This window comes from Sinocyclocheilus anshuiensis, unplaced genomic scaffold (assembly GCF_001515605.1).
Source record: "Sinocyclocheilus anshuiensis isolate Anshui unplaced genomic scaffold, SAMN03320099.WGS_v1.1 scaffold508, whole genome shotgun sequence".
NCBI lineage: Eukaryota > Metazoa > Chordata > Actinopteri > Cypriniformes > Cyprinidae > Sinocyclocheilus > Sinocyclocheilus anshuiensis.
In genome coordinates this window covers 219992-234211 of record NW_015555744.1, presented here as the reverse complement: position 1 = coordinate 234211, position 14220 = coordinate 219992, and the positions used below count along the sequence as shown (strand labels likewise).

Here is a 14220-nt window from a genome sequence, read left to right as displayed (position 1 = left end):
AGTTTTTTTTTTCTTTTTGTTCTATTTTAAGCATAAACCAATAATTTGTTTATATTTATGTTTATATGTTAAAACTTCCATGGAATAAGAAAAATAAACGTAATTTAAAAAAAAGTAATATATTTAAAAAACATTTATTTCATACTAAGTATAGTTCAAATCTATTAACATATTTACTGACATATCGCTTGAAACTTACTGATATAAAAATCATAAATAACTTTATTTGGAGTACTTCTTGTGCACAATGAACATTTCTTAATATGAAAAATGTGTTTTAATGTCCCTGTTGATGAGGATTTTATGATCTTTGAATAATATCGGTCTTTAAATGCAAGATATTTAAAGTGCACCTAAAGTATACTTGCAATAGTTCCACTTTAGCACAATCAGATATACTTCAGTATATCTTTAGTTGGGCTTCAAGGTATTAGCAAGGTATTTTTGGCAGAATGTAGAGTATATCTTGAAATAAGTTTATTGTTTTTACCCTATTTGTGATTCTTCAAGCATAAACCCCCAACAAATGTTGGTAAATGTATGTGTATAAAATAAATAAATAAGCATTATCTTAGGCTATTTTATGTTTTATTTTGGAAATTTTTATGTTAGCATGTAACAAACACTACTGATTAATTTTCAGTATTAAAAATACACGTTTTTTTAGAATATAGAATATGTCTTGAATTAAGCTGATTGTTTTTACCCTATTGGTAATTTATTAAGCATAAAACTCCAGTAAAATTTGTGTAAAACTACAAAAAAAATAAAAATAAAAAGGATTCTTCTTCCAAGAATTAAGAAAAATAAACATAATTCAAACAAGTCTTATTGTCTAAATATTATTACCACTTATCCCTAATGCATTTCTGTGTTGTTGATTTAAAGCTTCATTTTCTTCTTTATTTTGCATATATACGACTAATGTGAATGGCTTGGTCAGAATGAGTCTCTCATTATCCTGCAGTATCTTGCGGGAGCTTTTACGCGTGCAGCAGAGCATCGGTTACTGCCCTCAGTTTGACGCTCTATTTGATGACCTGACTGCTCGAGAACATCTGGAGCTGTACACACGCCTCCGCGGCATCCCCTGGAAAGATGAGGAACGGGTGAGCACACAGACACACACACACACTCCCTGTGTAGTCACACTGCATTCTGTGAAAGGTTGTCATGCACTTATCAGTGATAGTCAAGTGTGTATAAGAGCTCCTAAAAGCTCTCTTGAAATCACTTTAAAAAGTGCAAGAGCACTTAGCAATCTATAATTGTCAGCTGCAGTTTGAAATTCATTGTTCTTGCTGTTAAAAATAAAAGATCTTGCTCTCTAATCCACTCTCTCTCTGTGTCCTGAAGCTGGTTCAGTGGGCTCTGGAGAAGTTGGAGTTGTCCAAGTATGCTGACAAGCCTGCTGGCACCTACAGTGGAGGGAACAAACGCAAACTCTCCACAGCTATTGCTCTGATTGGATATCCCTCACTCATCTTTCTGGTTAGACCTCCCTATCATTCTTTTCTCTGAACCTGTTCCAAACTCACTGCTGCTGCTGCAAAAAAAAAAATTTATCAGTATTTTGTCTTGATTTATGGTAAAAAAAAAAAAGAAAAAAAAAAATATATATATATAATTTTACTTTTTTTTTTTTTTTATCAAAAATGTCCCACTCATTTGGCCAGAGAGACGGATCCTCTCCAGTGAGAGGAAGTACAATTGCAGTGTATTTTTATTAAGCACATAAATATGTAAATGTATTTGTATTATACTTAGCATGAAATAAATGTATTTCAAATACATTTTAGTATATTTATTTTTCACTAGGGTATGCTATTGCTTAATTTGCATTGCTGAAAATGCAAGGTATTTTTGGCAGAACGTAGAGTATATCTCGAAATAAGTTTATTGTTTTTTACCCTATTTGTGATTCTTTAAGCATAAACCTCCAACAAATGTTGGTAAATGTATGTGTAATTAATGTATAAATAAATAAACAAGCGTTATCTTAAGCTATTTTATGTTTTATTTTGTAAATTTTGATGTTATCGTGTTGCTATGCTAACCACACTACTGATTATTTTTCAGTATTAAAAATACAAGGTATTTTTTGACAGAATATAGAATGTCTTGAATTAAGCGGATTGTTTTTACTCTATTGGTAATTTATTAGGCATAAAATCCAGTAAAATGTGCTATGTGTACAACTATTTTTACACTATTTTAAAAACATAAATGTCACAAAATTATGTTGGATTTATTCTTAAAACAAGAAAAAAATATTTGCCAACAGGGTAAGAAAAATAAAACTCAAAATATAGTATCTGAACACAAGTCACTTATTATTAACAAACTTGTTAATAAAAACGTTTTTCAAGTAATTGAACATGTTTTCCAGTAAGGAATATCAAAACATCCTTAAAACAAGACAAGGTTAGGATTTTTTGTTTTGTTTTTTGCAGCTGAGCTGTTTAATTAAACATTATTTTTTTCATGATCTGTTGTTTTTCGTTATAGGATGAGCCCACCACAGGTATGGACCCAAAGGCTCGTCGTTTCTTATGGAATCTGATTCTTGACATCATCAAGACTGGACGCTCTGTGGTGTTGACATCACACAGGTGTGGTAACTATATAAATCTTAATTTCTGTTTTACATTTAGTTTTAATAGCACTGATGTACTGATGTATTCGTTTGCAGTATGGAGGAGTGTGAAGCCTTGTGTACGAGACTGGGCATCATGGTTAACGGCAGGTTCAAGTGCCTAGGAAGCATCCAGCATCTCAAAAACAGGTTTGAAAAGTCTGTAATACAGGAGTGCAGTTTTCTTAAAAATGCAGACTCACTGTTTATTTATTTATTTATATTTTTCAGATTTGGGGATGGATACATGATAACAGTACGAACTAAGACCACCGCTAGCGTCAAGGAAGTGATACGGTTTTTCAACAGGAATTTTCCAGAGGCCATCCTAAAGGTGAGATTGAGACTGGAAATACATATAGAAAGGAAAGTTTAAGGACAATACTTTGACTGGAAATGCAAATATTTCATATTTGCTGTGCATCAGCTGAAATGTCTCCAAAACAGATGGCCGTGGTATACAAGTAACCTCCATGTTGTCAGTTTGGATTGTAATATATAAGAATGAGTTTTCAAAGTCGCAAGAAGCTCTCACAAGGTGTTTTTGTGCAGTGCTGACAAAACTAATCGTACATGTGCGTATATTTTGAGCTTGCTTTGCTTGCAGTAAAAATTGTGAACTTCTGCATATTCTTTCACATAAGGAGCGTCACCACACAAAGATTCAGTACCAGCTGAAGTCAGAGAACATCTCTCTGGCTCAGGTCTTCAGCAAAATGGAGCAGGTGGTCGAAGTGCTGAGCATCGAAGATTATTCTGTCAGCCAGACAACTTTGGACAACGTAAGTATACCTCAGTGACTAATAATGAAAGAAAAATGGCAATATTGAAAGTTGAACAAACCGTAGTTATTGATGCAAAAGATTAACTAAATGTGTGAAATATGAATCCAAAAGCGACATACTGTAACAAGGAAAAGTAGTATTTTCTTCTTTTCTATTCTTTTTTTTAGGTCTTTGTCAACTTTGCAAAAAAGCAAAGCGATAACTTAGAACAGCAAGAAAGTTCTCCATCTAGTGCTGGTCAGTCGCCACTGCAGCGGCTGCTCAGTATCCTCCGTCCGCGTCCCGCTAACACAGAACTCAACGCCCTCGTAAGTGAAGAGCCAGAAGAACTTGAGAGTGATGATGATGAAGGACTGATCAGCTTTGAGGAAGAAAGGGTAAGACTTGTGACACAGGCACATAAAAACTATATTTCACTTGATGAGATAATTCAATTCAATCTGCTTGGCACAGTCTGCAAAAGACTTTGGTTATGATTTATAAAGACATTTGTTATTAGAGAGCTTTATTCTATTAAAAATGATAGAGCAAATCAAATTTCTTATGGATTCAGAATCAGGCTGTGGCTGTTGAAATGTCACAAAAAGTTAAATTAAATGGATTATAATGTTTAATTTATCTCACAGCCCACAAATTACTCACCCTCAAGTCATCCTAGGTGTATATGACTTTCTTCTTTCAGACAAATCCAGTCGGAGTTATATTAAAAATTGTCTTTGATCTTTCAAGCTGTTTAATGGCACTCAGCAGGTGTTGCATGCATCAGTCTAAAAGAAGTTAAATAAAAAGCGTACATCCATAAAAAAGTGTCTCACACGGCTCCGGGGGGTGAACAAAGGCCTCCTGTAGTGAATCGATGGGTTTTTTGTAAGAAAAATATCCATATTCAAAACGTAATAAAAAGTCATATACACCTAGGATGACTTGAGGGTGAGTAATTTGTGGGCTAATATTCATTTTTGGGTGAACTAACCCTTTAACTTTTGTAAAACTAGGGAAGACAAAAATGAGGCAAGATAGAACCTTGTAAAAAACCTTTTGTGGAATAAAAAGTTTCCATGGATGGTAAAGATTCTTTGTGGAACCATTGATGCCAATAAAGAACCTTTATTTTTAAGAGTGTATGCTAAGTTGGTGCTCAAGAAACATTTTTATATTATCACAGTTGAAACGTTTTGCTTCTTAATATATTTGTGGAAACTATGACTTATTTTTTTCCGGATTCTTTGATGAATAGAAAAGAGTTCAAAAGAACAGCAATTAATACAAGACTATTAAACGACATTATTTAAAATATTTCTCTGTCATAATTTTTTATTTTGCCTTCTCATAGGTGCAGTTGTCATTTAATACAGACACTCTGTGCTGAAACAGCTGTTAATCTCACAGACGGAGAGATGTTAAAAAAATAAGCCTCAAGTTCAGACCCGTGTCTGTATGGTGAAAGACATTTGTGCGTTTTTTTTCTCGCTGGAGAGGATCCGTCTCTCTGGCCCAGTGGGTGGGTTGTTCTTGTTTCCATTTGCACTTCGGAAGCGGAGCGAGAGAACAGCTCTTCTGGGAACTCCAAACAGAGATGCGGACACAGCTGGTGCCTGGACGTGATCGGGCCTCCCCTCCTGCGTTTCGGAGATGATGGTTTATGGAATCGTGTATTACTGTGCTGGATGGGAACTAAAGAGAATGTATTTCTTAGATAGGCTACGAACCGGCCGTATGGTTTATTTTGGTATCGCTTTTAAATTTGAATATGATCGTACTATCTTTAAAAGGATCACATGTTGAATTGTTTTAATTGTAGTGTTGATGTCATAGCATAATCATCTCTCAAGGAATAGGACTCGTATGGGTTCAGCCTCTGCAACTTGTTCTTTTTATGGCCGTTTATCCTCACAAATCTTTTATTCTTTACTCGGACCTACTCTGTTGATTTGTACCTGCATTGAGAGCATGCTATAAAAGACGAGCCTGTCGTGTTGTGGGTTGAAGAAATTTTACTATGCTTAAATGTTTTGAACAGACCTGTTGTTCTTGTTGAAGAATGCAAATGTACCTCTGTGCACCTTCATTGAAGTTTTGAAATCGGACACTCAATAGTGAATGACTCGTGACCGATTCAAAGGCCTTTAGTCGAACCGGACCGAACCAGCCCTGCTATGGAGATGTTTGTGGTCTTGTAATTGAATGTAAATGGCATACGTGTTTTGTGCTGACTTTTGTGTCTCCCAAACCAGTAGGGTGCAGGGGGTTCTCTCTTTTTTTGATGAATGAATTCTGAAATGAATTGTAATTGATACCGGTGTCTGTCTCGGTGGAAAATTTACGTTGCATTATGGTTAAAAGCTGAGTAATACCAGATGTCAGTTGAAAGAGCTCCTACACCAGATGTCAAGTAGAAAGTTCATTGTCACGCTATCACTGTGAAGCCAAAGGTGAACTCTTAGTCACTATTCTTACAGATAGACAGAAATCAGGTCATTGCTATTGATTATTGTATTTATGAGAACCCTTGAAATGTTTTGTTTATTGAATAGCAGGTTTTGACTTTGTCGTTTGCACTGTAACGTGATACAAGTGTACATTTTTCGTTTTGACCTGAAATCAGTCGATCATATTGTTCATTCGAAATGAAATGATGCTTCTCCTTCATGTCAGTGATGTACATGATGGTTCGTTCCTATCGCTCAGTGACAGTCTAACCGTGCTTAATCTCTGAATCTTGCACAGTAGTACTATAATGGTGTCTTATTTTTCTGACATTGCTGCGTAAAAGAGTATGATCGATATTTTGGAGCTCCTCAAAGAGAGGAAAGCAGAGACCGATAAGGAGGCCCTAGTCTGCGTTTTCATGTACGATGACCAAAGGGAAATGTAGCATAGTTTTTGAAATGTGTAAATTGTGACCAGCTATGTGAAAACTGACCTACTGAACACTTATTTACCTAATGTTCAGGCGTCTGGGCCACTTCAGAATATATTTCCGGCTAACGGAGAACCTCAACAGCCTAACTAAAGATCAGTGCAAGCTGCTTTTCACTTTGGAAATTAACATGTGCAGTGATTTAAGACACCAGCAAACATGAGTGTGGTTCTGTATCATAAAATAGCATTATGGTTAAGGAGGCGATTTAGTTTTAGATTTCTTGTAAGTGCGTTGGAATGTAAATTCGGTACATGTGAATATGATTCGATATTTATGAACGTTTTTTTCATCCAGTAATACCTATGTTCAGGTGGATTCCCTTGTAACAAGATTGACTGGACCTTTTCAGCTCGTTTTCAATTACTTTTATTGTTTCCATAATCTTGTGCTAACTGGGGTGAACTGATGTTTTTAATATTAACAGGAGAAAAATTAAATCAATAAATTGTTAAATTGATTTTCTGACTCTTTTTTTTGTCTACTCCTTTGCTGAAAATAAAATTTTCAGTGAACACAGTTATTTAAAAGTACCATTTTTATTAATGTTTTTAATATTAACAGGAGAAAAATTAAATCAATAAATTGTTAAATTGATTTTCTGACTCTTTTTTTTTTTGTCTACTCCTTTGCTGAAAATAACATTTTCAGTGAACACAGTTATTTAAAAGTACCATTTTTATTGGCAACACATTTCAAAAGGAAAAAATACGAAGAAATCATTAAGTAATGTAATTTAATAAAACCTTACATGGTACATGATGACTTGAAACTTTCTATCCAAGTTACATTTTAAAAACAGATAGTGTTGAGTTGGTTAAAAAGGTACAATTCTGTTTTTTATAAAACTCCGTGGTCTTGTTGACTTCAATCATCGTCTTCGTCGTCAAAGGCCACACCTGTTGCAGGTTTCTTTCTGTAAAATCAACAGAAACGGTCAGTGAGCAGAATACCCCGTGTAAGATATTCAAAGATTGTTATTCGTTAATTTTAGAGAATAAAGTCAATGAAAATATTAACCTTTTTGTTCCTGGGTTGATGAGAGAATCTCCAGGAAGACGTTTTCTGACTTCTACTACTGGACCCTTGTGCTGTTTCCTAGGTTCAAATTCTAAAACAGAAACATGTCATCACTAGTTTTAAATGAGCTTTGACAATTAGACAAATTATTCTGATATAATTAAGTAAAGCTGATATACAGTGTACCTCTGGTACTTCTGCTGTAATAAAATAAACTTTAAAAAAGCACCCAAAATTATAATGTCAGGGCTTTTTTAGCATTTTAAGTAAGATTATGTTAATATAACAAAATGATTTTAAGACTCATTAGGCCCCCTGGATGTTTACAACTATCATGCTTAAAAGGTAAGAATAATAGTAGTCCAAGGCACTCGAATCTTATTCAAAAAGTTTTAAAAAGCCTTTATTTCATCATGGCTATAAGTTTTAAGAACAGGTGACAAGTGCACTCCTACGCATTGCGGCTATTTTGCCTTCGTCAGGGTGTGAGTAACAAACACAATCAGAGTTAATTTTGAGCAGCAATTAATTAGTCAAACATCACCTGGTCGTTCTACACAGGACAAACAGTAGAGAGGAAGTACTATATAGATCCAAAAAGACTCTCTCTGTAAAAGCCTATTGACCCTGTCACCTCCTCTTATTGACCTGGGGACATGTTCTATTCTGATTATCTTCAATGTACTTGGGCTACCATGATTTTTCTCTTTATAATGAAGGGCCATAGGATACAAAGGGTTACAAACTCGAATGGCATTCTTATGTTCTGCTAATCTGATCTTTAATTTCCTTGTAGTCATCCCTATATAGAAACAACCACATGGACACTCTAACCGATACACTACAAATGAGGTATTGCAATTAATAAATGATTTAACTTTAAATTCTATGTGTGAAGTTACATCTTTAAACATATTTTTCTTGACCATATTGTCACAGTGATTGCAATTGCCACATCTGTAATTTCCTGCACTCGGACATAACCAGGTACTTAATTTCTTAGAGGAAAGATGACTTCTCACTAATTTATCTTTAATCGTAGGTGCTTTGGAATACAATGGAGGGAGATTCATTATATTTTTTATAATTTTCTTAATTCTATTCGCTTCTGTACTGTACTGTGTAACGAAATAAACCGAATTATCAGAATCTTGTGATTTACATTTTTGTACCAATAACTCATCTCTACTGATGTTTCTTGCTTTATTAAATGCCTTGTTGATCACCCTGTTTTTGTACCCTCTGATGCTTAAAAGGTACTGCCTTAACTTACCAGCACTCCTTTTCTGAGGACTCTTGACTGGACTAAATGAGGATGAAGAACCTACAAATGATAAAACAGCAAACATTTAGTATGGTAGGGTTTTATTATTTAAAAAATGATTGAGTATAAAAATTGAAAATATCTTGGCTTGCCTTGACTTTCTAGCTGTTGCAGGCTGTCAGCCATTTTAAAAAGCAGCTCCTTGACTTCTGTCCTTCCCTCCGAGTCTTTGAGTTTTGACAGGGACAGACTGAGGTCTGTGTGCTCCGATCCTAAATGCAGCACAGCACTGTCCTCCTGCAGCTTCACAAACGCTCTGCCAGCTTTACACGCACATCTGTCCACATACACAACACAAGAGACGCTTCTCAGAGAGGACAGTAGATCTTGCCCACCGAGAAATCAGATTATTGAGGTTGCAACTCACTTGAGTTTGAAGGTATAATCCTCTGTGGACTTCAATGAAAATGTCTTAAACTGTAAAGAAATAAAAGCATTGTATTATTGTTATAAGAAACAAATGTCTGTCATGTAGAAAGACACCATCAAAAAAAAAATCCTTACAAGCTGAGACAGAATCTCCTCTGAAAGATGTGTTTTCCAAACATCTTCACCATTGGTACATCTACAGGAAACAGGACATGGTGAAATATACAATTATAAGCAATATATACAATTCATAATAATATGTATTATTATTATGACAAATGTTGTAGCCAACTGATATGAGTGTGTAATTTAGTGCTGTCACTGTTAACAAAAAATAAATAAATATATATATATATATATACACACTGAATATAATTTATATAATTAATTATATACCAAAAATAAAACTGAAATAAAATAATATACAACTGTTAGACGAAAAACTTGAAAGAACAAGCAAAGACCAAAGCAACCACCTAAAAATGAAATGAAATCAATTAAAGCTAAATAGAAATATTTAAATGATGATGATGATGATGACAAAATCGTGAAAAAATACTAAATCTGAAATGAAAACTTAAAATATAAAAACAAAAGCAAATTAAAAATATGAATAAATACCATAATAGTATAGAAAAAATACTAAATCAACACTGGTTTATTTAACCTGAATTTATAACTGCACACACAACAAAAAATAAAATATGTATGTATTATTTAAAGTAGTTTTAAAAAGAGTACAGCATATAAAACTGCTGTGACTGCTTTCATGTCAACTCACCCTATGTTTATGTCACCTGCTGATCGTTTTTGCGTAAAAAACACATATTTGGACTGATCGTTTTTATCCAGCAATGTGCAAAGGACAGATTTTGACTCGGAGTTTTGTTCCATACTCATTTAACTTAAAATCACATCATAAAATTTTTAAAACGACATGCTTCAACCAGGAACTGCTCCTCATAAACATCAAGAGCACGATTTAAACACTCAGCCAGTCAGACCTCACTCAGAAACCCGGAAGTTGTTGTGCCATTCGCGTCCTGTTTACCTCGTAAAACGATAAAATGTTTATGACCTGGAAACTAATATTTGACACCAAGTTATAATACATACTATTCATTTAAAATAAAAATGATTATAAAATTACAATTTTAAATAAAACAGCTGGTCTAGAGTGCCGCATGCATGTAGGGGTCACAGACTGACAGTAAGTTACGCGTGCAGTCATTTCTTGGTCAGTTACTGCGATTAACTATTCTAAGTTGCTTCATATTATGCGGAGCCGCTTAAATGGGTTGGCAGTCTCGAACCCGAACTGCAGGTGTTTGACACGGAGTTGAGCGCTGATACCGTGGAGTGGTGCCCATTACCACAGTGCTCTCATGTTCTGGTATGTGGGATTTACCAACTTCAAAAAGGCGATGAGAAGGTAATGCAAAATATCTTTCGGCTTTAGTTTATGGTATTGTGTGGTATTAACTGGTCAGTCCTAGATTGAAACGGTGTTTTCTGTTAACAGCAACCCGCAGAAAACTGTACTGCACCGAGCAGAATCGGTCGACTTTATCTGTTTGACTGTAATCCGCAGCCATCGTTCAACCCTCCACTGACTGAGACTCAGCGGATAGACACTTCTGCTATACTCGACCTCAAATGGTAAGTGAATCTCACTGTTCCATCTGCTCACTACAATTCACTCTTCACTTACACACTCCATATTGTACTGTATTTTGTACAGTTTGTGTATATATTATGTATGTTATTTATTGTATGTGATGGCATCCATCCATTTTTCACCACTTGTCCTGTGTAAATGAGGTAGGGTAACACTCTTGACAGATGGCCGGTAATGGAGTTGATGCTGAGTCAAATGCTTTATGTAACTGGCCAATGCACATGAATTGTGTTTTATGTGTTCTAATTTCTCAGGTGTCACGTGCCGATATCAGAGCGCCCAGTGTTGGGTATGGCCACTGCAAGTGGAGAAATCCAGTTGTACAAGCTTATAGAACCTCAGGTGACAAATCACACATTCACGCTACATGGTGAAATGCACATTCAAGGACTGGTCTAGAAAAAGAAGGGGAACAAAGTAAAAAAAAAAAATATATATATATATAATTTTAAATTTTTTACAGCATTTTAATTAGGTTAGATAATTCACTTTAATATTAAAAGTATTAATAATAATAAGTATTAAATATATTATTTATATTATATTCATTCAATTATATTAATTAGTTATCATATTAATAGTTCACCCAGAAATGATCATTGTCATCATTTACTCACCCTCAAGTTGTTCCAAACCTGTATGAATTTCTTTCTTTTGCTGAAAACAAGAAAAGAATATATTTTAAATATTTTGTATCCAAACAGTTTTTGGTCCCCATTGACTTTCATACTATGGAAGTCAATGGAAACCAACAGCCGTTTGGTTACCCACATTCTTCAAAATATCTTCTTCTATGTTCAACGGAAGAAAGAAAGTCATGCAAGTTTGGAAAATCGAGGGTGAGTAAATGATGAAAGAATTTTTGGGTGAATTTTGAGTGAACTATCCCTTTTATAATAATATCTATCTATCTATCTGTCTATCTATCTATCTATCTATGATTTAAAGCCATCCTTCATATTCCTTTGAGGTAAACACTGTAGGCATTGGACACTGTATTTTATTGTTGTATTTGTACTTCATTGAGTGTTTTCTGCGTGACTTGACTGTGTCTCCAGTAGCAGGGCACATGTGGTCTGGAGTACGAGTTGAGCACAAGGTTGGGTCATGACAGACTGGCCTTGTCTTTAGACTAGTCCACAGGGAGAGGTGAGAGGTAAGGTGCGCTCATCATTGATGGACTGATGATTTGGCATCGCATTGTCTCTGTATATAATGGTTACTGTTGTGTTTTTGTAGCAGTGATGTGCGTGTGGTGTCCAGTGACTCGAGCGGCTCTCTCACAGAGCTGTCTCTAGGGGAAGCCAGTTTAACTGCTGTGTGTCAGTGGAAAGCTCATGACTTTGAAGCCTGGATCTCAGCATTTAGTTACTGGGATACACAGATTGTTTATTCAGGTATGAGAGCAAGAGCAAGCAAAAGGAGCCATCTGTGGTGCTGTTGCATGTATGCTCATTGATTCAGGGTTGGTAATTTAAACACTATTTTTCTTATTTGAAATAAAATAAAATATAAAAAATAGATGAAAAATGTGGAAAAAACTTGTCAGCTAATTAAAAATTTTAAACGGGAAAAAATAAAGCTAAATAGAAATATTAAAAAAGAATAAAAATTACAAGCTCAAAAATTACTAAATTGTAATTAAAATTAAAAATATAAAAATAACAGCTAATTTAAATTATTAATAGTATATTATACAATACTAAAATAACACTGCATTGATTTATGTTTTTATGTCAAAGTATTTATCTGAACTTCATAACTTTTAGTGTAACTGCTGTCCCAGGTGGTGATGACTGTAAACTAAAGGGCTGGGATCTGAGAATGGGTCCCTCTTCCCCTACCTTCATCAGCAAGAGGTCAGACACAAGCTATGGGTTTTCAGCCAGCGACATTACTTATAGCATTTATTGAGTCACTGTTTAACTTATGTTCTATGACTGTTCGTGCTGTTTATGCAGTCATTGTAGATACTGCTCTCCTGTCACAGACACACTATGGGAGTATGCAGCATACACAGTAACCCCCATCGAGAGCACATACTAGCCACAGGAAGGCAAGTTAAAAAAAACCTCGACTGGGGTACATGGGAGACTGTAACAAATATCTTTTTTTCCATTCCCCTTTGCTCCAGCAAGGAAAAAAATCCATGATTGCATTTCCATGACTTTTTACACATTTGTGAAATGTCATGGGCAAAAAATGTCCATTGGCTGCTGTCAACAGTGTAGCGGTTTATGTGTTTGTTCCTCTTGCAGCTATGATGAGAACGTGTTGCTCTGGGATGGGAGGAACATGAAGCAGCCCTTGAGTGAGACTGCAGTGGGTGGAGGTGTGTGGAGACTCAAGTGGCACCCCAGTCAAGAGCACCTGCTGCTAGCTGCATGTATGCATAATGATTTCCATATTCTCCACTGCCAGAAAGCTATGGGTAAGAATTACTCTTAATATATGTCCATTACAAAATGTACTCTACTGGTCAAAAGTATGGGGTCAATGTATTTATTTATTATTTTTTAAAGAAATTAGTTATTTTATTCACCAAGAATGCATTACATTTATCAAAAGAAAATATTTATGTTATTTCTATTTCAATTAAATACTCTTATTTTACTAAAATGTATCATGGTTTGCATGAAAAAAAATATTAACCAGCAAGTTTTCGTCATTATTAATAATAATAATAATAATAAAAGTTCCTTGAGCACCAAATCAGCATATTATAATGATTTCTGAAGGATCAAGTAACACTGAAGACTGGAATAAAATTACACAACAACTTGGCATATGGAGCAGACTGGTCCAGACTCCCCCTAAGCAACTCCACACCCCCCTCTCCTCAAGAACCTCCCCAAACCAGCGTTGGGCTCCCAGAGTCTGGAGGTCATCTCAGGATCCAGTATGAATCGCCCACCGTCAGCTTTAACACCTCTCTGGAGGATGACTCGGGGCGGTACCTACCTGACCAGTGTTCTTTACCAGAAAAAAGTTCCGTTCCAGACCCTGTCTCCCAGTCTCTGTCCTGCCTGATGGCTACCTGCTCCTTCTACGACCACATGATGCACGTGTGGCGATGGGACTGGAGCCCAGAGGACAAACAGAAGCCGTCTGAACCCGTCCCCTCTTCCTGAACGCAGCTGATACGATGGGCTTTAAAAACCTTTTAAGTTGAGGTTATTTGGACCTGAACATTTCGCTGCATCGTGTTGCTGTAACATATACAGTGTCGCTTAGTATTCAGTATATGCAATTTTGAGATACTGTATCTTTATTTCAACTGAGTGTCATTTTCTGACTATATATTTTAGCTAGAAAATGAAAAGGATGTTTTCTAGTTTTACACTGAGAACCAGACAAAGAGCTTTTGTAACAAATAAACCATAACCCTATTAATAAATGCAAGTGTCTACATTTATTTCTTTTGTAAAATTGTTTCTCTAAGGTAGGGGTTTTACATTTTTTAAATACCCCAAAATATGATTATTCTTG

At 35.3% G+C, this 14220-nt stretch overlaps 2 protein-coding genes and 1 pseudogene across 3 annotated transcripts in view; 2 read left to right on the top strand and 1 right to left on the bottom strand.

Annotated features, from left to right (window-relative positions):
• Positions 1-6684, top strand: part of LOC107673385 (ATP-binding cassette sub-family A member 2) — a 69510-nt gene extending 62826 nt beyond the window's left edge. For both annotated transcript variants that reach the window (XM_016466941.1, XM_016466940.1), the window contains 8 exons: positions 968-1109; positions 1357-1491; positions 2509-2612; positions 2693-2785; positions 2867-2969; positions 3280-3417; positions 3588-3797; positions 4754-6684. In XM_016466941.1, coding sequence (XP_016322427.1) covers positions 968-1109; positions 1357-1491; positions 2509-2612; positions 2693-2785; positions 2867-2969; positions 3280-3417; positions 3588-3797; positions 4754-4789 — 961 coding nt within the window. In that variant the 3' untranslated portion in view covers positions 4790-6684. The remainder of the gene's footprint in view (positions 1-967; positions 1110-1356; positions 1492-2508; positions 2613-2692; positions 2786-2866; positions 2970-3279; positions 3418-3587; positions 3798-4753) is intronic.
• A 432-nt stretch (positions 6685-7116) lies between these two features.
• Positions 7117-10060, bottom strand: LOC107673439 (protein PAXX-like). Its single transcript, XM_016467037.1, has 7 exons — positions 9835-10060; positions 9189-9249; positions 9052-9101; positions 8777-8961; positions 8634-8684; positions 7361-7451; positions 7117-7256 (listed from the first exon to the last, which is right to left on the bottom strand). Exons 1-7 carry the CDS (start codon positions 9951-9953, stop codon positions 7208-7210), a joined length of 606 nt encoding a protein of 201 aa, XP_016322523.1. The 5' UTR covers positions 9954-10060; the 3' UTR covers positions 7117-7207.
• A 123-nt stretch (positions 10061-10183) lies between these two features.
• LOC107673440 (diphthine methyltransferase-like) lies at positions 10184-14128 on the top strand (annotated as a pseudogene).
• Positions 14129-14220: the final 92 nt, after the last annotated feature.

Bases quoted from the DNA above. Each gene is read 5' to 3' on its own strand.
- LOC107673439 (XM_016467037.1), bottom strand. From the start codon at position 9,953: ATGAGTATGGAACAAAACTCCGAGTCAAAATCTGTCCTTTGCACATTG. The intron at 8,685-8,776 runs GCAAGCCAAGAT...TATCATTTGTAG, and splicing joins GCAACAGCTAGAAAGTCAAG to GTTCTTCATCCTCATTTAGT. The intron at 7,257-7,360 runs GTTAATATTTTC...TTGATTTTACAG, and splicing joins ATCAACCCAGGAACAAAAAG to AAAGAAACCTGCAACAGGTG.